General features: G+C 56.1%; 10 protein-coding genes across 10 annotated transcripts; 5 read left to right on the forward strand and 5 right to left on the reverse strand.

Moving 5' to 3' along the window:
- Window positions 1–1,786: 1,786 nt before the first annotated feature.
- BDW47DRAFT_117135 (MFS general substrate transporter) lies at window positions 1,787–3,389 on the forward strand (the record flags this gene model as incomplete). The annotated part of the gene is made up of 3 exons (XM_024815038.1): window positions 1,787–2,186; window positions 2,249–2,761; window positions 2,815–3,389. 3 exons carry the CDS (start codon window positions 1,787–1,789, stop codon window positions 3,387–3,389), a joined length of 1,488 nt encoding a protein of 495 aa, XP_024672682.1.
- Window positions 3,390–4,383: 994 nt separating this feature from the next.
- BDW47DRAFT_22047 (peroxiredoxin) lies at window positions 4,384–5,812 on the forward strand. Its single transcript, XM_024818481.1, has 4 exons — window positions 4,384–4,535; window positions 4,629–4,737; window positions 4,805–5,310; window positions 5,372–5,812. Exons 1-4 carry the CDS (start codon window positions 4,513–4,515, stop codon window positions 5,403–5,405), a joined length of 672 nt encoding a protein of 223 aa, XP_024672683.1. The 5' UTR covers window positions 4,384–4,512; the 3' UTR covers window positions 5,406–5,812.
- An 856-nt stretch (window positions 5,813–6,668) lies between these two features.
- On the forward strand, window positions 6,669–9,392 carry BDW47DRAFT_125202 (putative regulatory protein Ral2; the record flags this gene model as incomplete). The annotated part of the gene is made up of 1 exon (XM_024816351.1): window positions 6,669–9,392. One exon carries the CDS (start codon window positions 6,669–6,671, stop codon window positions 9,390–9,392), a length of 2,724 nt encoding a protein of 907 aa, XP_024672684.1.
- Window positions 9,393–10,318: 926 nt separating this feature from the next.
- Window positions 10,319–11,882, reverse strand: BDW47DRAFT_125203 (F-box domain protein; the record flags this gene model as incomplete). Its single annotated transcript, XM_024816352.1, has 2 exons — window positions 10,319–11,460; window positions 11,528–11,882. 2 exons carry the CDS (start codon window positions 11,880–11,882, stop codon window positions 10,319–10,321), a joined length of 1,497 nt encoding a protein of 498 aa, XP_024672685.1.
- A 334-nt stretch (window positions 11,883–12,216) lies between these two features.
- BDW47DRAFT_22068 (uncharacterized protein) lies at window positions 12,217–12,998 on the reverse strand. The gene has a single exon (XM_024818482.1). It carries the CDS (start codon window positions 12,840–12,842, stop codon window positions 12,333–12,335), a length of 510 nt encoding a protein of 169 aa, XP_024672686.1. The 5' UTR covers window positions 12,843–12,998; the 3' UTR covers window positions 12,217–12,332.
- A 461-nt stretch (window positions 12,999–13,459) lies between these two features.
- On the reverse strand, window positions 13,460–15,049 carry BDW47DRAFT_117138 (putative pantetheine-phosphate adenylyltransferase; the record flags this gene model as incomplete). The annotated part of the gene is made up of 2 exons (XM_024815039.1): window positions 13,460–14,712; window positions 14,920–15,049. 2 exons carry the CDS (start codon window positions 15,047–15,049, stop codon window positions 13,460–13,462), a joined length of 1,383 nt encoding a protein of 460 aa, XP_024672687.1.
- BDW47DRAFT_104670 (WD repeat protein) lies at window positions 14,996–17,814 on the forward strand. The gene is made up of 4 exons (XM_024812379.1): window positions 14,996–16,100; window positions 16,153–16,753; window positions 16,818–16,892; window positions 16,960–17,814. The coding sequence occupies exons 1-4, from the start codon at window positions 15,345–15,347 to the stop codon at window positions 17,376–17,378; spliced, it is 1,851 nt and encodes a 616-aa protein (XP_024672688.1). The 5' UTR covers window positions 14,996–15,344; the 3' UTR covers window positions 17,379–17,814.
- On the reverse strand, window positions 17,437–17,814 carry BDW47DRAFT_22078 (uncharacterized protein). The gene has a single exon (XM_024818483.1). The coding sequence runs from the start codon at window positions 17,710–17,712 to the stop codon at window positions 17,494–17,496; it is 219 nt and encodes a 72-aa protein (XP_024672689.1). The 5' UTR covers window positions 17,713–17,814; the 3' UTR covers window positions 17,437–17,493.
- A 518-nt stretch (window positions 17,815–18,332) lies between these two features.
- On the reverse strand, window positions 18,333–19,958 carry BDW47DRAFT_117140 (acyltransferase family protein; the record flags this gene model as incomplete). The annotated part of the gene is made up of 1 exon (XM_024815040.1): window positions 18,333–19,958. One exon carries the CDS (start codon window positions 19,956–19,958, stop codon window positions 18,333–18,335), a length of 1,626 nt encoding a protein of 541 aa, XP_024672690.1.
- A 1,085-nt stretch (window positions 19,959–21,043) lies between these two features.
- On the forward strand, window positions 21,044–23,895 carry triA (putative mRNA capping nucleoside-triphosphatase). The gene is made up of 4 exons (XM_024818484.1): window positions 21,044–21,480; window positions 21,631–22,846; window positions 22,901–23,350; window positions 23,429–23,895. The coding sequence occupies exons 1-4, from the start codon at window positions 21,149–21,151 to the stop codon at window positions 23,597–23,599; spliced, it is 2,169 nt and encodes a 722-aa protein (XP_024672691.1). The 5' UTR covers window positions 21,044–21,148; the 3' UTR covers window positions 23,600–23,895.
- Window positions 23,896–23,907: the final 12 nt, after the last annotated feature.

A 23,907-nucleotide genomic window follows, 5' to 3' on the forward strand; every position in this document is an offset into this window, starting at 1 on the left:
CGCTTACCCGATCACGGTCCATGAGGCTGGCTCAGTTGTGGGGAAGGGGAGGAGGCCCAGGAGGACGTCCAGGAGTGATGCTATGAAAAGAATTCGAGGAACCGCGTAGATAACAATATCAAGAGGACTTACGGTCTTTGGAGAGGCGATCTCGTCGGCGGCCGGCGCGCCCTCAGCCTTACGCTTGGTCATTGGAGACGCGGTGGAAAATAGCTGAGCGAAGAAATCCAAGGTGAAGACGGATGGGAACGAATAGATCAGGATTGACAATAGAGACTATGGATGAGAAAGGGAGGTTGATGTAATTTGGTTATTTTGTAGAAAGCATCAGAGGTCGGATTTGGAAAATAAAATAAAAATAAAATCAAGAGAAAAAGGGAGATGGAGAAGGAAAGAGGAAAATCAATCCAAAAATAAAAGAAAAAAAAAAGAAAGAAAGAAAGAGAAAAAGAGAAAAAAGAAGAAAAATAATATAATAATAATAGAATAAAATAATAGAATAAATAATAAAAAAGAAAAAAGGTGGGATCGGCCAGTGAAATTGGCGACAGAAGATGATCCAGAACACGCCCAGATCTCTCGTCCGACGTGGAGAAGAGATTGATGAGGGGAAGAAAGAAAGTAGATAGAGGGAAAAAGAGGGAAAAATGTAAACTATATAACTATATATAAATAATTTAAGAAGAGAGATTATGAAGAGACAACCAGAGAGAATCAGAGAGCTGGTTTATTTTAAGTTCTATAAATCAAGGCAGCATCAAAAGTTCACAACTTCAAAAGAAACAAAACCAACCCAGTCAGTAATCCAAACTCGAGGAAAATAAGAAAAAATGAGAAAAAAAAGGAACCAAAATGGGGGGATCAGAAATGATCATTCAAAAATAGAGAAAAAGAGGGGAACAATAATGATGAGAAAAAAAAAAAAAAAAAAAAAAGAAAATTAGTTTGACCGACGCGTTGCCTGCGCGTGACGCCTCAGGCAGGAATGTCACGTGTCAACTATGTCCATAGATTCAACTTCTCTCCAGGGGGGGAGGGGGGATATATATAGACTAGCAGAGCCATATCCTGCTTGCCAGCAATATGCCACGATACCTGATACTCCATCTCTGACTATGAGGATCCACTGTAGACGGACTCTGAAGGATACCTCCAATGATCATGTACTTACTGACCGCCTTCTCGCTCCAGACGAAACTTCCACCTTCAATCCTAACTAGAGTTCGTCAACCAGTCATCTACCATGCCAATTCCCCATCGGACGAGTATAAGATGTCGAGAAACAGGATCTGCACCGACAAGCTTGGTGTCGGACGGAGAACAATCAGAAGAAAGATAAGACAACCGCATCAGTCCAACCCGGTATCGGCTGGCCCACTTCGTCCAGCTTCTCCTCCACTTAGAACGGCCGAGGAACTAGTTGATCGCCCCCGTTGGTTAGATCGATTAATAATTACGAGATAGATGGTCAGGGTCTCTTCTATTCCGGACTGAGCCTAGGGAAGGTTTTCTCCTACCTCGACCATCTTACTTTCCTAGTCGTGCTTTCTTGTCGTTCTCTTGTCTCCTCTCTCTCTGCGGGGAAAAAAGAAAGTCGTGGTTGGCGGGCTGTCTGTCCACAAGAATCATTGAACCTTTCCCGAGGATGAGAACCGAACCGGAAGAGCGTCGGCAAGCGGACACGAGCGCACCAGAAGACAACGCCCTCCAATCGAGGCCCGCACAATGGGACCTGTCTCAGAGTCACGACTCCGCCCCGAAACCTGACCATCGACCGACGACCACCATGGCAGACGTTCCCCACGAGATCGAGCACCAGTACCTCGACTTCGACACCCCGTTGCCCTACCCCGTGGGGATCTTGTGTCCACGGGATGGCCAGCGGGATCCACCCCCGGCTCCCAACCTCGCCAAGTATGGATCCCCCTTCCTATGGTCCGAATCCCGCAAGACTGTCGTCACCATCATCTCCTGCGGAGTGACCGCCATGTCAGCCTACGCTGCCGGCGAATATACCCCGCCTGCCAACGAGTTGATGGAAAAGTGGCATGTCGGCAAAGTCGTGTATAATTTGGGTATCACCCTGTTCACACTGGGTTTCGGGATTGCCCCCATGGTTCTCGCGCCTTTCTCGGAGATCAATGGTCGAAGACCAATCTTTGTCTCCAGTGGACTGGTTTTTACAGGTCCGTTTTCCTCTTTCTTCCCCCATCTCGAATCCCGCGAGGATGAGGTTAATGTCAAATAGTCTGCTTGATCGGGTGTGGAGCGACGGATTCCTTTGCTGGAATGCTGGTCGCGCGGTTTTTCCTGGGTATTGGTGGATCCACGTTTTCCACCATGGTCGGCGGCGTGATCAGCGATATTTACCACACCGAGGATCGGAATGCGCCCATGTCCTGCTTCTCCGGGGCCGTCCTCTTTGGAACGGGTCTGGGGCCTCTGATCAGTGGCTTCATCGCGAAGCGCGCCAGCTGGCGGTGGGTGTTCTACTCGCAAGCCATCGCCGCCGCCCTCTTTCTCGCCATTCTCTTTTTCTTCTTGGACGAGACGAGGGGGAGTGTGCTCCTCAGCCGAAAAGCCAAGGCGCTCAACCAGTATTACGACGCCTTGGAAGATGCCGGGTACCATGGCGTGGTCTTCGGCGCGGAGGACCCGGTGGAGAAGCAGCGGGTGCAGCGCATCCGGTGGAAGGTCAAGAGTGACGAGGAGCGCGAGAGCATCGCCAAGATGATTTCTATTTCCTGCTACCGGCCGTTCCGTATGTCCTCTGCCCCTTGCTGTTTGTTAGCGTTGGGATTCTGACGTTTGTAGATCTCCTGTTCACCGAGCCGGTGGTGTTTTTCTTTTCGCTGTGGGTGGCCTTTAGCTGGGCGGTTCTGTACTTGCAATTCAGCTCCCTGCCGCTCGTCTATTCCACGAACTACGGGTTTGACATTGAACAATGCGGCTCGGTCTTTGCAGCGGTATCGATCGGCTCATTGCTGGCTACCCCCTTGAGCATTTATCAGGAACACCTTGCCAGTCGACTGGGCAAGATGTCCAGTACCCCCGAGGGACGGCTGTACTTTGCGTGCATCGAGTCCGTGCTGATGCCGATCGGGCTGTTCTGGTTCGGGTGGACGTCGTTCCCGTCGATTCCTTGGATCGTGCCGACGCTGGCGGTGGGGTGTTCCACGATGGGGATCTTCTCGATCTATCTGGCGACGTTCAACTACCTGGCGGACACGTACCATCGATATGCCAGCTCGGCGATTGCAGCCCAGTCATTCTGTCGGAACATACTGGGCGGGGTCTTTCCCTTGGTGACGGGCTTTATGTTCACTAACCTGGGGTATCCGGGCGCGTCGAGTCTGCTCGGTGGGATTGTAAGTGTGGCTGCGTTATGAGGTCGTATTTGAACTAACGATGTCAGGGAGTTTTGTTGACGATAGTGCCGTGGGTGTTGGTGTTTTACGGGCCCCAGATCCGGGCTCGGAGCAAGTTTGCGAGCGTGAGTCGGCCTTCTCTTGAGGTTGTGATTGATCTGACGTCTGTAGGAGATCATGCACCAGCATTAATCGGCGGCATCTCCGGCCCATCTAGTTGTATATACACTCCGACCTCGCCCCGGACTACGCAAGTAGATAGCTACAGGGACATGCAATTAAAATAAAGGAAAGACATGCATCTGCGGAAAGGACCTGACAAGTGGGTCGGGCGACGGTCCGGGCCCCCTGATTCGTTCCCCGGGTCTTCCAGAAACCGGTGCCAGGGTCGGGATTAACCTTTCTTTTGCTGGCGTAGGTACGACAAACCCTAGAAGTTGCATCTTCCTCCATTCTTCTCAGTGCTCTCCAGGCCAGTCCCTTTGTGTCCGGTAGCCTCGACCGGTGGATGAATGACGGCAGGTGATGTGCGCAATTGCGCCATCATCCCGGGAGGTCATTGGTTTAGGGCGTGTTCGACTGTTATCCCTTGGGCAGTCGGCCGACAGGACTCAAGACTCGGGTGTCTCGAGTGATGTAGGGTATCGAAGAGATGTTGAGCTCCTCTAGACTATAGATGGAATCACTATACAATACTCTATTCCGTCGTGTCTAATCAACCAAGTCAAGTGAGGACCTTGAGGTATCGGCGACCACGATGATGCCCTGCCCGAACTACTCTCTCCTCTACCTAAGTTAGTAGTGGTAGTCTGGTGGACCTGAGGCGCTAAACATCCCACTTGGATGAGCTCATGACTGACCAATCAGGATGCGGGCGGTGACAGATTGCGTGATCGGAGAGAGGGAAGTGGAGACTCTGATTGGGGGAGAGGAGGAGGGGTGGCAGAATCAACTGTCACGACGGTGGAGGTGCCTGGAAGTAGCCTGAGGATGGAGTAATGATAAACAATCCGGCGGGGAGTTCTCGCTCTGGCTATAAATCTTCTTCCCCTCTCGATCTCTTCTCTCTTCTTTTCTTTCTCTCTGTATTCTTTGCTCTAATCTCTTACTGTTCTTTTGAACTCACTCTTCTACCTACTTCACCATGGCTCAGGAACGCTCGACCCCGTAAGTTGTACCCCCCCCACACTCTCTATCTTCCTGTCTACTCTTTGTCTATCTCTTTCACGCCTCTATCAAATAGTTTAACTGACTGAATAGTCTCCGTCTCGGCTCGACCGCCCCCAACTTCACCGCCGATACCTCCAACGGCGAGATCACCTTCCACGACTACATTGGCGATAGCTGGGCTATCCTCTTCTCTCACCCTGTAATTCCACCACCATCACAAAGAGACAAGAAGAATAAAGAGACGAAGAAACTGATCAATAATACAGGATGACTTCACCCCCATCTGCACCACCGAGCTCGGCGCCTTCGCCAAGCTCGAGCCTGAGTTCGCCAAGCGCGGCGTCAAGCTCATCGGCCTGAGCGCCAACGGCACCGAGTCCCACAAGACCTGGATCAAGGACATCGACGAGGTCAACGGCTCCAACCTCAAGTTCCCCATCATCGCCGACCCCGAGCGCAAGGTTGCCTACGCCTACGACATGGTCGACTACCAGGACACCACCAACGTCGACGCCAAGGGCATGGCTCTCACCATCCGCTCCGTCTTCATCATTGACCCCGCTAAGAAGATCCGTCTGATCATGTCTTACCCTGCTTCGACGGGCCGGAACACTGCCGAGGTGCTCCGTGTGGTTGATGCGCTCCAGACGACTGATAAGAATGGTGTCGCTTGCCCGATTAACTGGTTGCCCGGTGATGATGTTGTTATTCCCCCTCCGGTCTCGACGGAGGATGCGCAGAAGAAGTTTGGTGAGATTCGTACTGTTAAGCCGTATGTTTTTCTCCCCCCTCTTTCCCTTGTCTTTGTTGTTACAGTGACTTACTTGAGATAGGTACCTGCGCTTCACCAACCTTAACAAGCAGTAAATTGTCCGGTCTAACTGTCGCCTATTCCCAAGAGATGGTTGATCGATTGGGAAGGATGGAAGGAATGGTCTAAAACTACAAACCACAGATATGACGTGACACCTTAATCAATGATACCTCTGACGACAGACATGATTCCCTTGGTTGCCTCATGGAGCAACTGTTCGCTTGTAGTTCTTGGGAGAGGATGTCGATCGAGTGTACCCCTCCTCTCTAGTCTACCCCCTAAGTGGAAGTCTTCTCCTGATTATCACATGGCTCCCAGGATCTCCCCGGTGGAGTCGTGTTCGATTCTAACTAGATCAGACTTGGTTCGGGCAGTTCTCGCATTCGTTGTAGTACAGTAGTACTACGTAGTTACTAGTTGGTTTGCCGTCCCCACCGGTGAGTGGACTCTATCTGAGTCCGCTATTTTGTAGTCGTCCCCCAGGGCCGAAGGCAGATAACTTAGACCATGATTGGCGATTCACCGGGTGACAGAATTTCTCTTTCTTTCTTCTAGAACGGTTCCAGAATGCGACGATAACCCATCGTCCCCAAGTAATCAATTCCACTGAGGGGTTGTGAACAGGAACGTTCGACCAGGGGTTCTCCGTTCTCCCCGTCCGGATTGTCCCCACTTGGCCGAGGTTTGATCCTTGTGAGTTGAGTGAGAGTCTTTTCTCTCTTTCTCTTTCTCTCTCTCTCTCCTGGGTTTCTTTCCGCTCAGTAATTGTATACGATAAATAAAAGAATCGAAAGGTAGGACGCTAATCCCCTTTCTATCCCCTGTCACGACGCGGGAAGGCCCTTTTTTTTCCAGCCACTGCTGAGGGACGGCGGGGACACGACGACCAAAAGGGAGAAAGAAAACCCACAACTGAGTCTCTTTCACTCTCACACTCTCCTCTCTCGACTAGTTCTGACTCAACCTCTCTCCTCTCTCATCCTATTCTCTCTCATCCATCCTACCTCTCTTTCTCTGTAATAATTAATTCCTCGTCAGGACACATACTCCCCTATTCACCGCTACCACCGTCTATCGCGACCGACACCTGTACTTCACCCCTCGTCGCTATTCAGCCTCATCCCAATATTTCCTCCCCCCCCGCGGCGAGGGTGATGAGATTCTACGAATACGGACCATAACCTCGGATCGGGTTTGGAGTTGGAGAACAACATCGATCGATATTAAGGAAAGAGACCGGTCTCTAAACATACACAATGATGTCCAGGAGTCAATCCAGCTTGGGCTATTTGGATTCCGCCAGAGAGGATCCCTCCATGCCTGGAGTCTCCCCAGGCTACGGTCAACCGCAGTCCGCCGCCGGTCCCATCAACCTCTCGGGCCTCGTCTGCAATGTGCGCCGCACCACCGGCCGAGAGCCACACCCCCTGGTCGGGGCTACCACCACCATCCTCGGCGATCGCCTCTACGTCTTTGGCGGACGCGTCCTCTCCAAGAGTCGCCCGCAGTTGACGTCGGATATCTACGAGCTGGACTTGATCCGCCGTCACTGGTCCAAGATTGACGCCTCCGGCGACATCCCCCGCCCCCGATACTTTCACAGCATGTGTGCGCTGGGCGACAACAAACTGGTCTGCTACGGCGGCATGTCCCCCGCCCCCAGTCCGCCCGCGGAGGCGATCCCCGCCGGCCAGGACGCCCAGCCCGAGGTCGTCGTCATGTCCGACATTCACATCTTCGATGTCCCCTCCCGCGCCTGGATCCGTGTGCCGGCCACCGATTCGCCGCAGGGTCGATACGCCCACTGCGCCACCGTCTTGCCCTCCACCGCCCACTTCACCTCCGCCAGCGCCCCCTTGTCTGCCATCCAGCATAACCCCGCCTCGGCGAACCCCCACCAGGGCTCCATCGGCGTCGACATCGATGGCTTCGGCGGCGCCGAGATGGTCGTCGTCGGCGGCCAGGACAGCACCAACCACTACATCGAGCAGATCAGCGTCTTCAACCTGCGCAGCCTGAAGTGGACCGTCACCACCTCGCTGGGCCGCAGCTGCGGCGCCTACCGCAGCGTCGTCGCCCCGCTCGTCGGCATGAAGGTCTCCGACATCGGCTCCGCCGCCGCCGACCGCGAGACGTCCGATCCGTCGCCGGAGGACGACACCGACGCCGAGGGCTGTCCCATGCTGATCTACTCCAACTACAACTTCCTCGATGTCAAGCTCGAGCTCCAGGTGCGCCTGCCGGACGGCCGGCTGGTCGAGAAACCCATGCAGACCCACACATCGCCCCCTGGGCTGCGCTTCCCCAGCGGCGGCGTCATCAACGGGCACTTCGTCGTGAGCGGCACCTATCTCACCTCCTCCAAGCAGGAGTACGCCCTCTGGGCGCTGGACCTGAGGACCCTCACCTGGGGCCGCATCGACGCCGGCGGCTCGGTCTTCGGCCAGGGCAGCTGGAACCGCGGCGTGCTGTGGCCGCGCCGCAACACCTACGTCATCCTCGGCCACCGCAAACGCAGCCTCGTCGAGGACTACAACCACCGCCGCATCAACTTCTCCCACACCTGCCTCGTCGAGCTGGAGGCCTACGGGCTGTACAACAACCCCTGCCGCACCGCCCCGACCAGCGGTTACATCTCGCACAGCGCGCCGGCGGTACCCGCGTCGCTGCAGCGGAAGCTGGCCCAACTGACCTCGGGCGGCCGCCCCTTCTCCGGCGGATCCGACGAGCTCGGCCAGCTGGCCCAGAGCCTACCTGAGCTGGCCGACATGGAGCTGCAGGCCATCGGCGGCGAGCGCATCCCCGTCAACTCGCGCATCCTGACGCGCCGGTGGGGGCCCTACTTCATCCAGCTCCTCCGGGCGTCGTGCGACAGCGGCGCCTCCGACGCGGCCACGCTCCGCCCCGCGCTCCACATGTACCCCAACCGCAACTCCAGCATCACCATCACGCCGTCGATCGGCCAGAACAGCAGCTACTCCACCGCCACCACCCTCGTCAGCCACCCCAACGCCCCCTCCGCCAAATCCCTCCTCGCCAACCTCGAGATCCCCTCCGCCCACTCCCTCCCGCCCACCTCCCGCCTGCGCGTCCTTTACCTGCCCCACACCGCCCTCACCCTCCAGGTCCTCGTTCACTACCTCTACACCTCGTCCCTGCCGCCACCGGGCTCCGCGCTCTGCACGCCCCAGATCCTCTGCTCCCTCCTCCAGCTCGCGCGCCCCTACCAGGTCGACGGCCTGCTCGAAGTCACCGTCGAGCGCCTGCACCAGGTCCTCGACGGCCGCAACGCCGCCGCCGTCTTCAACGCCGCCGCCATGGCCGCCGGCGGCGGCCGCGGCACGGGCTTCATCAGCGGGCCCGGCGGCACGCTCGAAGCCCTCAACGACGCGCACGCCGCCCGCGACTCCGCGACAGGCGGGCGTAACACCACCGGCCCCGCCACCCACACCTCCAGCCAAAGCCGCTTGACCTCCGACTCCTCGGACACCGAACACGGCACCGCCTCCGGCGTCTCCGCCGCCAGCAGCGCCAGCGGCACCTCCGGCTCCCGCGGCATCCCCCTCCGCATCAACACCAACATCTTCTCCCGGCGCCGCGGCACAGCCACCACCACCACCACCACCACCACCGCGGCCAACACCGCCACCACCCCCGCCGACCGCGACCGCGAAGACTCCATCAGCAACGCCAGCACCTCCACCTCAGCCTCCACCAACACCAGCTTCGACCACTCCGACTCCGACATCGGCGGCGACGAGCACCACATGCCGCGCCACAGCCACGCGCGCTCCCGCCGCGACACGGACGCGGCGATGCGTCCCGAGCGCGAGATCTGGACAGCCGACCTCAGCAGCGTTATTGGATTGCAGAAGCGCGGCCTCCGCGGTCTCATGGAGGGTCGTCGTTTGCGCGAACGCAGCTCGAAGCCGGGAAGTACCGGCGGGCCGATGGCTCTCCCTGTGGATGGCGCGAGTAGTAGTTTGGGCCACAATGGGAGTAATGGGGGGTTGACTCCTGGGGGGGTTGTCGTGTTATGATATGGATGATATCTCTGCCTGGGGTGGATGATTACTGTCTGGATAATTCTTGTTAGATGGATATGGATATGGATATGGATATGGATATGGATATGGATATGGATATGGATGATGGATGGATGGATATAGGAAGGAGTCGGTGGGTTATCCGATGTTGTTTTATACGATGGGTCAGTTGATGGTGAATAATGAATGGCCTTGAATATGACTAGACGGTGTATCGTATATATTATATCTGATTTATCTTATCCTATCCTGTTTGTTCTTGTCCATACTCTTACACACGCTTACGCTTCTTATGATCTGATATTGACCCTAGCCCTTTTTTTTTTTTTTTTTTTGGTCGTATATTGTTACAATGATATAACTGATACGTGAGTGACTGTCTTTGGTTTCTCTTTGAGATTTCGTTTACTCTGGTGGGTTGATCAGCCTGCTGGTATGCATCGCTGGCTGTAGTCGTATTATGTAGGTAGTATTGTATCGAGTATTTCCTTGCTTGATTGTATTGCTATAGTAGTGCCAATAAGGACGGGAAGGAAAAGGAGAAGAAGATATATCGTAGTTACTCACAAGATATAGATCTATATAGACAGAGATACAACTTAGTCAACACCAAGAATGAGATGATTCACCCCATATATCAAATCACATTATACAATGCCATATCATGATGATGAACGCGTGCAACGAATTTCAGATATCCTGCCTTGTTTGATCTTACTTCCAATACTCTCTTTCTGTCTGTCTGTCTGTCCTAATAAAGCACCAACAAAGACAATCAAAGATAAAATCAAAATGAAACTAAAATAATATGAGAAATACTCGCGTATCTCTTATAAAACTCGCCAATAACAAACACTACATGAAACCAATCAATGACAAATAACCAAACCAAATCATAGAATAAATTATAAATCAATCAATCAACCCCACCCGTCATGCCCCCCACTAGACGATAACACCCACGCCTCCCAGAATAGTCTTTGGTCCCGTCTTACGCAGACACCATCATCGCCGAGCTCATCGGCAGACAGTCCCCGCAGCCGCTCCAGCGTCGGCCCCGAGAACGACCGCCGCGTGTTGCCCCGCGGGAGGAACGACATGTGGTCCACGCTGAGGGCTGTCTGGGGCGGCGGGGATTCCGAGGCTGGGCGCGTGATGATTGGGATGAGGGGTGGGTGTGGGTATGTTTCTGGGGTACTGCCGTTGGTGGTGCCGTTGGAGCTGCTGCTGCCGTTGGTGGAGGTGTTGGTGGCGTGGGCGGGCTGGACGTAGTTTATGTCGCGCAGGTCGATCCGCTCGAGGTGGTCGAGGCCTGAGTGCAGTGTGGATAGCACGTCGCGCCAGTAGCTGCCCTCGCGGAGGTAGATGCTTGTTAGCCGGATATCGCGCAGCGGGCGTCTGTGGCGGCTGATGAGGCTGATGAGTTCCTCGGCGTGGAGCCGCCAGCCTTGGATGCTGAGCGTGCGGAGACGCTTCCACTGTAGTCTGTGGAAGATGGTTTCTAGCGAGAGGTCTAGGGGGATCCCTGGGGGAAACCCCAGGTGGATAGCGGTGAGGTTGCGCGCGGCCAGGAAGAAGTCGTGGAAGACGCTTGAGAGGCTGCCCATGGGTGCCGTCATGTCGCTTGTTGTTAGGAAGGTCACGTCTAGGCTGGTCAGGCGGGTGCCGAGCTCTGACAGTGTGGTTGATGGTGTTTGGGACAGCCGGACTGTTGCGTCTGGGCTGATCTGGGGCCCGACGAAGCGGACTCCGTGCCGGGTGGATTCGAGCAGGGAGATGCCTAGGCTGGACACGGCGCGGGAGCACGCCGCGCCCCAATCGAGGCTGGTGTCGCGCCCCAGCGTGCGCTCCCGTATGTAGTCCAGGGCCTTCTCGTCTGCTTTGTCTTGCAGGCGCAGGAGCTTGACCTGTTGGAGGGAGGTGAAGGCAGCGAGCGCGCGGCGCAGGACCGAGACGTCATGGTCCTTGTCGAGGATTTCGCACTGGTCGTGGAAGCGCCGTTGGTGGATGCGCGCGTCTGGGAGTGTACCCGAGTCGACTCCATTCAGGAGATTACTCCATCCTAGAATTGATCTTGTCAGCTGGACCTTTTTCCCCCTGGAGGTAGGGCGGGACTTCAGAGACGGTACCGCTTCCTTGGTAGAAGGGTCGCACCATGTACGTGAAGTATCTGACATGGCAGGCCAGCTGCATGCTCAGAAGATCCTCCAGTCTCCCGAACCCTTCCCGGGAGAACCGCAGGACGAAGCGGGGGAATTTCCGGGGCGTGCCTATGCGCGTGAAACGCCGACACACGAGTCGGAATCGGTCTAGCTCCGTCTGCTCGCCGTACGCGGAGACTGAGTTGGGATCGAGGCCGGGGGCGAGATCCGCGTCTCTTGCGACGACGCTGTCATTGAGAAGTTGCTCGGAGCCGAGCAGGAAGGACAGGACCTCGGAGATCAACTCGTCCGCCAGGTCGTTGACGTTCCGCGGTCGGTCCATGATTTTCGCACAGCAGGGGCAGCCGCGTGTCGGGCTGCGTCGGTCTCTCGCAACCGCATGGAATTCCAGCCTGACGAAAGGTGGGGAGGGAGCAGGAGAGGTGACACCCCGTAGCAGTTGGGAGTCAGAAGGAAAATCAGAGGAGCTACGGGGGTACTTGAGGGATAGGAATTTAAAGCAAAGGGATCCAGGGAAAATAAGCAAAGATGCACGGACATCCGACGCGTCTTTAAGCCAGAGAACAAATATTTTCAGAAAATCAAATCAAATAAAATAAAAGATTTCAGGGACGAAAGTGATACATCCCCCTCGCACGCAGCAGTGACAAAACACTGTCAACGACACAGCAATCAGCGGGCCACGGATGCCGCACCTGCAGCAAGTCGATATGTCTGACAAGATTTAGAGCGTCCCACATCGACCGTCAACTAGTCCAGTGGACTGGGATCATCAAAGCGATATCCCGAGCTTTGCCCCCGGACCAACCGACCCAGGACATTGGACGACACCTGGCACATCACGGTCACATGATTGAACGAGTATGCGGATAACCAGCGCGAACCTGCAGGAAAACTTGCAAAAAGGAAGCGGAGGGGGTGTGGAAGGATTGGAGGAGAGTGGGAGATAGGGTTGGTCGGCCAGCAGGGGGGTGTGGGTGTGGAGGGAAGAGGAGGGAGAGAGAGATGGGAATGATGCGACGTGAGAGCCAGATACGACAGACGCCCACTGCAAGGGAACCCCGCCTGGGAAACGAATCATGGTGCTCCATTGCCTTCCAAGCCTACCGGAGTAGATCCATCTTTGCGACTGGCTCGACCGCCGGCGTTGATTGATTGCTCGTTGCCCTGCCAGGGTAAAAAGTCCGAAAGCACTCCCCCCCCCATCGACCAGATCCCGGGGACTCAAGTAGCGGCGTCGATTTGCAGAAAGGGATCGGAACCCCCAACAATGCCATTGCATCCACACCTAGCAATTCTTCCGTGGCCACGTACTGAACGTGGGCGGGAAAGGATCATCGTCCACTTAGGGCGCCTCATTAGTATCCAGCAGCAGTAGCGTAAAACACTTGCGCCCGATCGCTAAAAACCGTCTTAACCAGACCATGCATACAAAGACATACAAAAAAAGGGAACACAAAAACATGGAGGGCATGCAGAGAGGTGGGTATATAGGAATCGTTCTGAGAACTTCTGGTCCAAGAGAAAACAACGCGCCAAACGTTGTCTCTGACAGTTATATGCACGGGTGGAGACACGTATAATTTACAAGAGTGATGGGTGCACGTTCATCGATTGGCGCCCGATGCTTCTCGACTGATCGCAAGTGCGAAACACCCGGAAAGAACCATGATCATGGACGAGAAGGAAGAGAAGAAGGGAAAATCAATACAAGAAGAAGGACAAAAAGAAGATTGATGACTATCCCAGGGGGGGCACCTATCTTGACAGTTGCGTCAACTTCCCTGTCGTGTTTCAACTCGTAAACCCCATGTCTGTGTTCACTGGGAGAGACTGACGACTTCTATAATCCAGGACCCAGGCGGTTGACAGGCTGGCAGGCCACTTTGATTTAGCTAGCTACTGATTCTGGGCCATCTCCGTTCGACGCCGTCTAATATCCGTGCTGCTGATCTTGGACGCGAAATCCTTGACATCGCCGGTCGACATGTTCCCTGTGTCGAGGACATCAATCTCGAAAACTTCCAGACCCCGCCAACCTTTCTTGGTCCGCTCCTCGTTGATCGCCATCCCTCCGGACCGGGTCTCCTTGGAGACGACGATGGCGCTAATAGCCTCGTCGGTGATGGTCGGGCCAAACGGGTCTGATATCTTCACCAATCGCAGAGTCAATTGCGGCCGGATCATCAGGAGGATGTATTTGCCATGGGACTCGGGCTGCGATACGATTTCGGTCCGGGTCGAGCTGCTTTCCGGGGGTCCAAAGTCCAAGATGGCCGAGAGGAAGGATCCGGTATTCCTACATCGCTCCTCCCAGCTCTCCAGGACGTCGGCGTATTTCTTGTTGACCAACAGCTCATCCCCAGTCATGCCGACCGTGACCACCCTTTCTCTCTCCTTGTCGGCCTCCGTGATGGGCTGCAAGGCCAGGACCGTGGCGGTGAGCAAGAGCTTGTGTCCGATATGGAGATGGTCGAACGTGCCTCCTACAGCCACCGAGTAGTGGGCGATGGCGTCATCCTTGGGATCCTCGGAAGCGAGAAGGGATTCCGACGCCGTCCACTCTGGCACATTGGGGATCGACTGGAGGCCACCGATGCCGGGAAACTCAACCTGGGGGTAAACACTACTGAAGTCTGTTGCCAGCTTCTGACCTACTTGGTTTCCCGGGTAAAAGACACGGTCCCAAAGACGTGTGGATGTCGCCAGCGTCCGAAGGCTAATAATGGGACCTGTCGGTACTGCCGAGGTCGTTGTATCCGCGGACAGGTCGGAATCCACCAAAATCACCCGCGCGTCGATACCTCCCGCTGCATCCAGCTGAATATCATTCTTTACGCCGATAATCCCAATTAGACTGTAGATATTTGCCACGAAGTGTTGCAGAGGTTTGAACACTTTCGACCGGGGTAGGTACTTCGGTGATAAGAGACCGGGGAGGGCGAGCGCGATGTCCAGGATCGCGATGTGGTTAGATCCATTAAGGTTGTTAGACAGTCTCGAGAGTGCCTCTGTCAAGATCGGTTCATAGATCAGTCTGAATTGCTCAACGGACGTGGAGGATGGTGGAGGGAGAAGCAGTAAGGCGGAGGGTTCAGCGATGGAATCCATGGCACTATTGCGGGGGGTCTGCACGGGGGAAGGCGGGGGAGCTTCAGGAATGGATTAACCAAGGGATGGGTGGGAAACAATAAAAATTACGGCTTGTAATAGAACATATACAGCTGGAACGAAGGAGGTGATATACCAGAAAGAGAGCCAGAGTCAGAGCAAGGGAGAGAGAGAGAGAGGAATATAGATCGAGATGATGATGATACTACTCGATCCCCCCGCAGACGGCTGAGTCATCACTGACTAACCTCGTGTCTCGCTCACTCCATCCCCAGCCTGCTCTCTCGCTCTCTCTCTCTCTCTCTCTTCTGCTTCAATTGTGTCTCCTTTGCCTCCTTCTTTCCACTCTCGCTCTCTCCTCTCACTCACAGTAATCATTCTCGGTTCTTCCTTCTCCCTGTATTCATCTCTACCACTGTTCTTGAATCTTGAGAATGCTCTTCTAAGAGATTGGCCAAGGTCGCTCTTCTGGACCTCCCTGATTTCCCACCTCTTTCCGAGCGCTATCGCAGCTCTCTGACACTTATCGCTCGTTGGCTTCGCATCGAATAGCCTTGCGATCGTAACTGCTGGTCAGACCCGTCGGAGGAGTGTTGGTTTACCGCGTGAAGGCGCTGGAGATATCCGGGAGGCCCTGGAACAATATCGCTAGTCAGGCCCGAACGTCGTCGCAATGTCAAACCCCGCATCGTCTTTCGATCCTCGACGGTCGACCATCTATGGCCGTCCGGAAGAACTTCACATTCCTACAGGAGGTGGGGGAGCTGCCAATCTCCAGCGGCAGTCAATGTCCCATGAGTATGCCGCGGGGGTCGATAATCATGTTCCCTCGATCAACGTGCACCCGTCCAGCTCCCAGCCAAACCAATACGGGCCCGGGAACGCCGGTAGCGGCCCTCTTCCGGGGGCCTTGCAGCCCGGTAATGCCGTTCGTCCCAGTGCAGTGGCTGTGAACACCGCGCCATCGGGGATTCCGACGCTTCCCCAGTTGTCAACCCAACAACCGCCGCCGCAGCATCCACCGTCCCAGCAACCACCGACGACCCCTCGCTCCAATTCCCACGGGCCGTCCAGATCCAGCCCGGTCGGCTTCGATGTGCAAAAGTACAAACCGCACGGGGCCCCGGAAACCTTCAGGTACCCACCGTCGCCCGGTGCGGCTGGGTTCCAGCCGCATACCCCGCAAGGCGCCAAGTACTCGCCGCTCGGACTGGCAGATATCCGCCCAACGGGGGACCTTCTGGGCGATCATATCACCAGTCCCGGATCCGTCCCCTACACCGATACCCAGGTCCCGACCAACAGCAACTACATCGCGCCGTGGCCGCTCTATGCGGTGGACTGGTGCAAATGGCCCGTTTCGGGGAATTCCGGATCGTTTGGGGGCAAGATCGCCCTGGGCAGTTATTGCGAGGACAACCACAACTATGTACTGACCGCTCCGACGAATACCCCACGGTCCATGCGCTAACGTGCCCTAGATCCAAATCGTCGACACACACTGGACCCAACCGGACCCAGATACGCCCGATGCGGCTGCAGGGGAGATTAAGCTGGACTACGTCAAAACTGCAGAGGCCACCCATTCATACCCGGTCACGCGGATCCTCTGGGAGCCTCCGTCGTCGCAGAAGCAGTCGACCGATCTGCTGGCGACTTCCGGCGACCACCTCCGGCTGTGGTCGCTACCGGCCGCGCAACCGGTCCATTCGAACTCCATCACCCGCCCGTCCAGCCAGCGGGATAGCCCGTCCTCCAAACTGTCCCCGCTCGCGCTGTTGTCGAACTCGAAATCGCCGGAACACACGGCGCCGATCACCTCGCTCGATTGGAACACGATCTCCCCGAGTCTGATCATCACCTCCAGCATCGATACGACCTGCACCATCTGGGATATCCCGACCCTGACCGCCAAGACCCAACTGATCGCGCACGACAAGGAGGTATACGATGTCCGGTTCTGCGCCAATAGCGTCGATGTCTTCGTCAGCTGCGGTGCCGACGGCAGTGTCCGCATGTTCGATCTGCGCAGCCTGGAGCACAGCACGATTATCTATGAGCCAACGGACAAGAACGAAAAACGTACTGCCTGTCTTCCCTGTTTCATCTTCCCTCTTCTCGTTGACTAACCTGGATCTATTTCTAGTGGTCAGCCCTCCGGCCAACGGCAGTCCCTCCGCCCCGTCCAGCTCGTGGCCGCCGCCGCTTTTGCGCATCGCGGGTAAGTCTCGACATCCGAAGAAGCACAGATCTAGTCGTAGTCCAGGCTAATAGTATTCTCCCATTAGCATCGCCACACGACGCGCACCTTCTCGCCACTTTCTCGCAGGACTCGAGCCTCGTCCGAGTCCTCGACGTGCGCCAACCGGGCCAAGCCCTCCTCGAGCTCAAGGGCCACGGCTCGTCAGTCAACTGCGTCGAATGGTCACCCAACCGCCGGGGCCTCCTCGCCTCCGGCGCCGACGACAGCTTCGTCCTACTGTGGGATCTCATGAACCCGCAAAACTCGGTCCCCGTGCCCCCGGTGGTCCAGAACCCCGCGACCCCCGCGACGACCTCCGAGCGCGGGCCCTCGGCCGCCTGGCAATGCGACTACGAAGTGTCCAACATCAGCTGGTCTCCGCAGGGCGGGACCACCAGTGGGGGGCACCCGCGCGATTGGTTAGGGGTGTGTGGTGGACGGGGCATCTGGGGGGTTTCAATTTAGAGGGATCATCCTAAATTTCGATATCCTTTTCTATTCCTTCTCTTTTTTATTTCTTCCCGCATTCTGATCGCCTGAAGTTATTTACCCCATATGTTTCATCTTCTCTTTTTATTTTTTATTTTTTTTTCCTTTTTCTATATTGGCTATTGCTGATCGGTCTCCCCCGTCTCTGCACTTTCCTTTTCTTTTCAATTACTACTGCACCAACAAGGGAGATGACAACACAAAAAAAGCAAACGAAAGACGAAATCGGCATCCCATCTTGTAAAGCGCTTTTTTTTTTTTGTTCGATTTTGATATGGGATGGTGGATGGGTGGATGGATGGAATGGCATGAGACGAATGAATGATTGAACGAACAAGCAAAGATTCAACCAACCCAACCAACCACTGCGTGTGTGTGTTCTTCTTAGATCAGTAACTAACTTGGACTGGATGATGGATGATGGATGGATGGCATATTACTTACTATACTCTATACTCTATACTACTACACTATACTACATTATACTACAGTTAGTACAACTACGAATTGACTAGAAACAGAAAGAGAGATAAACAAATCAAATAACAATACGACTCGATAATGTCCAGGTTGTTCTCGAGGAATCCAAGACCGCAAACTACTCCAGGTAGATGGTGTATACAACTATAAAAAACAAAAGAATAAAAGAGAAGAACAAGGAAAAGAAAGCGCTGTACAAGAATCCATCGGTATCCAAATCCGATTCTAACACCCCAACATCCCTATCATCCCCAACGGGAACAAATACAAGATGAAGACTGACTGACTGTGGACCTAGCACCGGGAAAGGCCAAAGCTATGAAGAAGGCGGGAGAGATAGGAGAGGGGGACAGTTGATCGTACCCGCTAGAGGCCAGCTAGAGGTTTTTTGGAGTCCGCGATAGGGTGATAAGATTATAAAAAGAGGGTGAGAAAGGTTGAGAAGACTGATTAAACTGATCGGTTGGGGTTGGGATTAGGGGGCGGCGGGGCTGGACCCTTGATCATGACTTGGCTCTCGACCCAGCGCGCAAATTTGACGCTCGGAATGTCAACGGCGCGCCAGAAGATATCAGCCGCCCAGATGGAAATGGGGAGGCAGATGCTCCAGCCGATGAGGAAGCCCAGGCAGTACTGAAAATTGGTCTCCTTGCCCGTGAGGCTCCAGATGTTGGGCATGAGGGAGTAGCCCAGCGAGTGGAGGATGGGTCCGTGGACGATGTAAAAGGCAAAGGAGATCTTGCCGAGGTACTGCGAGAGTCCGTTGGTGAACAGCTTCTGGATCTCCCTGGAGTGGTTGATGCTGCAGACGATGAGCACGGCCCCGATGGTCTGGGGAAACCGGTGGGGCTCGGGGTAGGTCTCCGGGATGACCTGGTAGGTCCACATGTAGAAGGGGGTCCAGCGGCAGCCGGTGTTGGGGGTGGAGCCCAGGTAGAGGCCGACGAGGAACAGACCGATCCAGAGCTTGCGGCTGGCGAGGTAGCGGGCGAGCTGCTGGAGGGAGCGGGGGAGCGCGACACCGTCGTCGGGGTCGGAGCCGTCGGCCGGGCGGGGCGGACGCTCCCAGGTGCCGTGGATCAGGTCGGCCTCGGCCAGGAGCATGCCGCTCAGGAAGAGCACGACGTCCCAGCGACCCCAGCGCATGCAGAACCAGATCAGGCCGCTGACGAGCGACAGGCGGACGACGGTCTTGGTGCGGGAGGTGGCCAGGATGGTGAGGAAGAGCACGATGGAGCAGCGGAACTCGACGGGGATGGTCCAGAGGTGCGGGTTGTAGTAGTTGTAGTAGAGGGCCCAGTTCCAGGGGTTCATGAGGTTCATGATCGTCAGGTGCCAGTCCCAGTACTGGTCGTAGAGGAGCTCCATCAGCTCCGGGTGTTGTTCGTTGGTGCCCTGGATGGTGTGACCCTCCTTGATGACGCCAAAGGAGTAGTTGTAGAAGCCCATGCGCACGGCGATGAAGACGGTCGCCAAGCCGACAATGGCGGGGACGTAGAGGCGCAGGCCGCGGCGGAAGGTGGAGGAGGCCAGGGTGAGGAAGGTCTGATCGAACATGCGACTGCGGATGGTCTTGATGGGTTTGTAGGAGAGGACGTAGCCGGAGATGACGAAGAAGATGGCGACCATGATATGGCCCGAGACGACCATATGGAAGATGGGCAGCTGCCAGAGACTGTAGTTTTCGCCGTTGAACCCCCAGCCGACGGCGACCTTCCAGGTGTAGGTGAAGAGGAAGTGGAAGTTGAAGACCAAGAGACAGGCCCAGCCGCGCAGACCGTCCAGGGCGGCGATGGCATGGAGGCGGCCAGCCTCGGGGGGTTCGCCGCCCACCAAATGTTGCCAAAAACTCGGGGTGAGGGCGACCAGGAAGTTGGTGAAGGCGCGATCGATGTGCGTCTGCCAATCGTCGAAGAAGTCGTCCAGCTTCTCGGAGACGCCCGGGGAATGGCTCCGGGCGGAGCGGGAGCGGGAGTAGTAGTATGGGGAATCCTGATCCCGGGGGGCCTCGATGTCGTGAAGAGGGATGTCTTGGATGGGTGGTGAGGCCCGAGAGCCTTGGTGAGGAAGCGCCATGGTGAACGATGGGCGCAGACTTTACCTGCGAGGCAGTCGGAGAGAGGGGAGAGAAGGGGGAGAGGAGGAGAGGAGGAGGAGGAACGGGAGTCGGTGGAGCGGGCGAGTCGGTGGTTGTCGGTCCCGAGTGGTGGTTGAGTCGATTGCGTAAGATGAGGATTACCCACCGCAACCGGCAAGACCGATGAGAGTTGGGGGGCTTGATGGAACGTAAATTCGGTGGATCGAAGGGAATCTTTTTTTTGGGGGGGGGGAGGTAGAGTAGTAGATGGTTCAACAAGGGGATGGACACGGCGGGGAGATCATGCTGGTCGGTTCATTCGAGACTGATTGATACCACATTGATGGTACCTGCGAGAGGTAGTTTGAGGTGTATACTGAGATGGATACTATCTCGCGAGAATGGGGGTGGAGAGAGAGAACAGAACGAGAGAAGAGAGTAGGAGAGGAGGAGAGAAGGAGAGAAGGAAGAAGAGAAGAGAGAGAAAGGACAAGTGGTGAGTTGTTAGTCTGATCCTGCCAGGATTGATCAGACCGATGGCAATGCTAGACAGAGATCAGATGATATATAATCATCAATGATCAATGATCAATACTAGAAAAGAAGATCTCTTGAACAAAAGAAGATGAAGTTATTGGGATTTCTGGATATCACAGGAACGCGCCTGGTGCCTGAGGTCCATGCTGACTAAGCCACATTCAAGGTGAGGATATTCAGAAGCCCAGATATAACAGATCAAATCATAGGTCGGTGTTGCTATAGATAAGATAGATTGTAGAATAGAGGAGAACAGTCTCATATACCTCTCCGATCGTCGCCCATATCAAAAGGGTGGAAATCCCTACTTTGCATGATTCGGCTTCCCGACCCAAATCGCCAACTGATTCTCCGGCTTTTCTTTCTTCTCTTTTTTTCTTTCTCTTCGTCCTTCTTTCCCTCTCCTCTCCATCCATCGCTCTCATACTCCAATACCTTCATCTTTCTTCCTCTTCATCCCCCTCTTCCTCTCTTCTCCTTACTCTTCTCTACTCCCCATCGATTCCACGTCGAACTCTTCCTCGGTGTTGTGGAAGGGGGTGTGCCCGCAACACCGACAAACCTCATCCCGATCCACTCCTGCCGTCACTACCACCTCCACCTCCTCCCCCAGTCTACTTCCTCTCCCTAATAGCCTGGCGCCTTGGTCATCATGGATTTGCGCACCATCATGAATAGCGATGCCGCCGGCACCGCCAATTCGCAACCCCAGAAATCCCCCTCGTCGCAACCACCGCCCGATCCGAACAGCTATCCTCCCCGCGAACACCATCCGGCGGCGCCCTCGCCTACCTATCCATCGGCCTATCCCACGCAACCACCACCGCTGCAACGGACACAGACGGCTCCCGAACGCTCCTCCTCCTACGGTTCCCTCCAATCGCCCTACCAATATCAATCCCCCACCGCCGTCGCCCCCGGCGCGCAATCCCAGCGCGGTCCCAGTCCGCCGCCGCCCCCTTTTGCCTCCTCGGGGCGTGACGTGTATGCCTCCCCATCCATCACCTACGCTCATCCCCAGCACTATCCCCCACCGGCTCCGCAGCAGCAGCAGCAGCAGCAGCAGCAGCGGTCGCACTCCATCCAGTCGGTGATGATCCCCCATTCCCCGACCACCCACTCATACCCTCCCAGAGACAGCCCGTCCGCAACCACCGCCTATCCGTCGCAACCCTTCTCCTCCTCCCAGAGATCTTTGCCAGGAACCCCGCGAGGGTCGGCGGCGCCTCTCTATTCCCGTCAGACCCCGCCCTCCGCGCGACCGCAGTCCTCCGGGTATGATTCGCGCTCAAACCCATCGTCAAGCCCGTGGGTAGGCTCCGAGGCGCAGCCCAACCACTCCCCAGTCGCCATGTCGCGCGCGTCGCGAGCCGATTCCGGGCCCATGGACTATACCACACGACCGTATTCGGCCAGCAGTGAGCGACGGGGGTCGGACGAGAGCGTGAGTCCCAAGACCGCCTATCCGCCTGGCTCCGGCTCCGGCTCCCGGCAAGGAAGCGCGGCCGCCCCCCAGCGCAGTCCCGTCGAAAATGGCGCCCCGAGGCATGAGAACGGACCATATGGGCCCCCGTCGTCGCGCGGGTCCCTCGTCCCGGAAGGCCCCCCAGTCGTCGAACCTCCCCCCGCGATGCCGCCGAAGCAGGGCCCCGAGTCCACCGTCCAGACCACCGCCCCCCGGCCGCCCAAGCGCAAGCGGAGACGATTCGACGATCCCCCCATCTTCGCGCGACGTGCCGTCCGCACCAAAGGTCGGTGCCCGATCATCCCCAACCCGCTCCCCCCCGTCCCCAAACATGCGCGCGACTCCCCCCAAAACCCCTGGCTCGTGCGCGAGCGGGCTCTGTCCGTCCCGGATCCGATGGCGACGGCGACCCCGTCCCCGGCGAGGACCAAAGCCACCCCCACTGCTCCCACCGCCCCCGCCGTTCCTGCTGTCCCCGCTGTCCCCGCCGTCCCCTCCCCGGTTGACGGGCCACCCGCGGCGTCGCGACCCCCCGACCCAACTCCGGCTCCGACTGCGGCTCCGACTGCGGCTTCGGCTCCGGCTCCGCCTGGCAGTCTGGGCCCGTGGGAGCCCTCCATCACGGGCTACATCCCGTACGAAGAGGTCACCAAGACCGTCTGTGACTTCCTCTTCCGTCATGTGGTGTTACGGAACGATGCCGTGGCGGCCCCCGCCGGCAGCGCCGCCGTGGGTCAAGGCGCCATAATCGAAGTGGAAGCCAAGCTGGGACAGTTGATCGACATGGACCGCCGGGACCGTCTGCAACTGCCGCTTCTGAGCGAGAGCGTTCTCCACAAGGAGGGTTCTCGGTTCCGGACCTCATTCGAGAGTACCATGACAGTGGTAAGTTACCCTCATCCAATATCCCCTCCCCCCCGATAGCGGCTAACCGTCCAGGCCCAACACCGCGCGATGAACAACTTCCTCAACGAAGCAGTCAAGGCATCTATGCCACACGTGAACCCCGGCCGAATCCCGCTCTCCTACGCACACAAGAAAGAGCGCGACATCTTCTACGAGGTCTCCCCCAGCGAGCTCCCGCCCGTCATCCGCCAGAATCTCAATCCGCGACACAAACCCAAGGTGCGCGTGACGGTCGACCAACGCACCGGCGAGATCCTCGCCAAGATCGTCAAGTGCCGCGTCGCCGACTTGGACGTCTACAGTCCCTCGACCTGCGTCGACTGGCGCCTCAGCGTCAACCTGGAGATCAACTACGAGGGAGACGTCAGCCATCTACCCGTGGTGGAAACGACGCACGGCCGGGGCGGCGAGCGCAACAAGGACCGGATGAGTTACCGGCACTTGGCGTACCAGGTCGATCTGACCCAGGTTGCCAAATCAGAGGTATGCCCATCGCCCATCGGCCCCTATGCTTGTTTGGCGTTGGGAATCAGTAGCTAACGTAACTTCCGTAATGTTCAGCCGTCAGCCAAGGGCGAGTTTGAGCACGAGCTAGAAGTCGAAATCTCCGCCGCGGAAATCCGTCGACAGGGACAACTCGCTATGGCGGGCGATCCAAAGAACCAATACGAAGATTTGGTTAAAGGGTTTGTGGATAACATAAGGGTATTGGCGCGTGCGGTTCCTCCATGAGGATTATCCATCTTTTTGATCTCTTTCTTATATTTCTATCTTTTTTATTATCAAAGTTATGCATTCACGGGATTCTTGATCATTGACGTTTGAATAATACCGGTCTTTCCTTTTGTCTTTTCTTCTTATCTTTCTGACTTCTTTTCTTTCTGTTTCTTCAACTTCTTTCAACACCTCGTGCGATCTCCTCTATCTATCTATCTCACCTCATTTCTCTTGATCTACATATTTCCATCTCTATCTCCGATTTCTCTGGTTCAGCCTTGTTTTTCTTCTCTTCTCTTTGACTATTAATTGATTGATTGATT

This window comes from Aspergillus candidus, assembly GCF_002847045.1.
Source record: "Aspergillus candidus strain CBS 102.13 unplaced genomic scaffold BDW47scaffold_18, whole genome shotgun sequence".
NCBI lineage: Eukaryota > Fungi > Ascomycota > Eurotiomycetes > Eurotiales > Aspergillaceae > Aspergillus > Aspergillus candidus.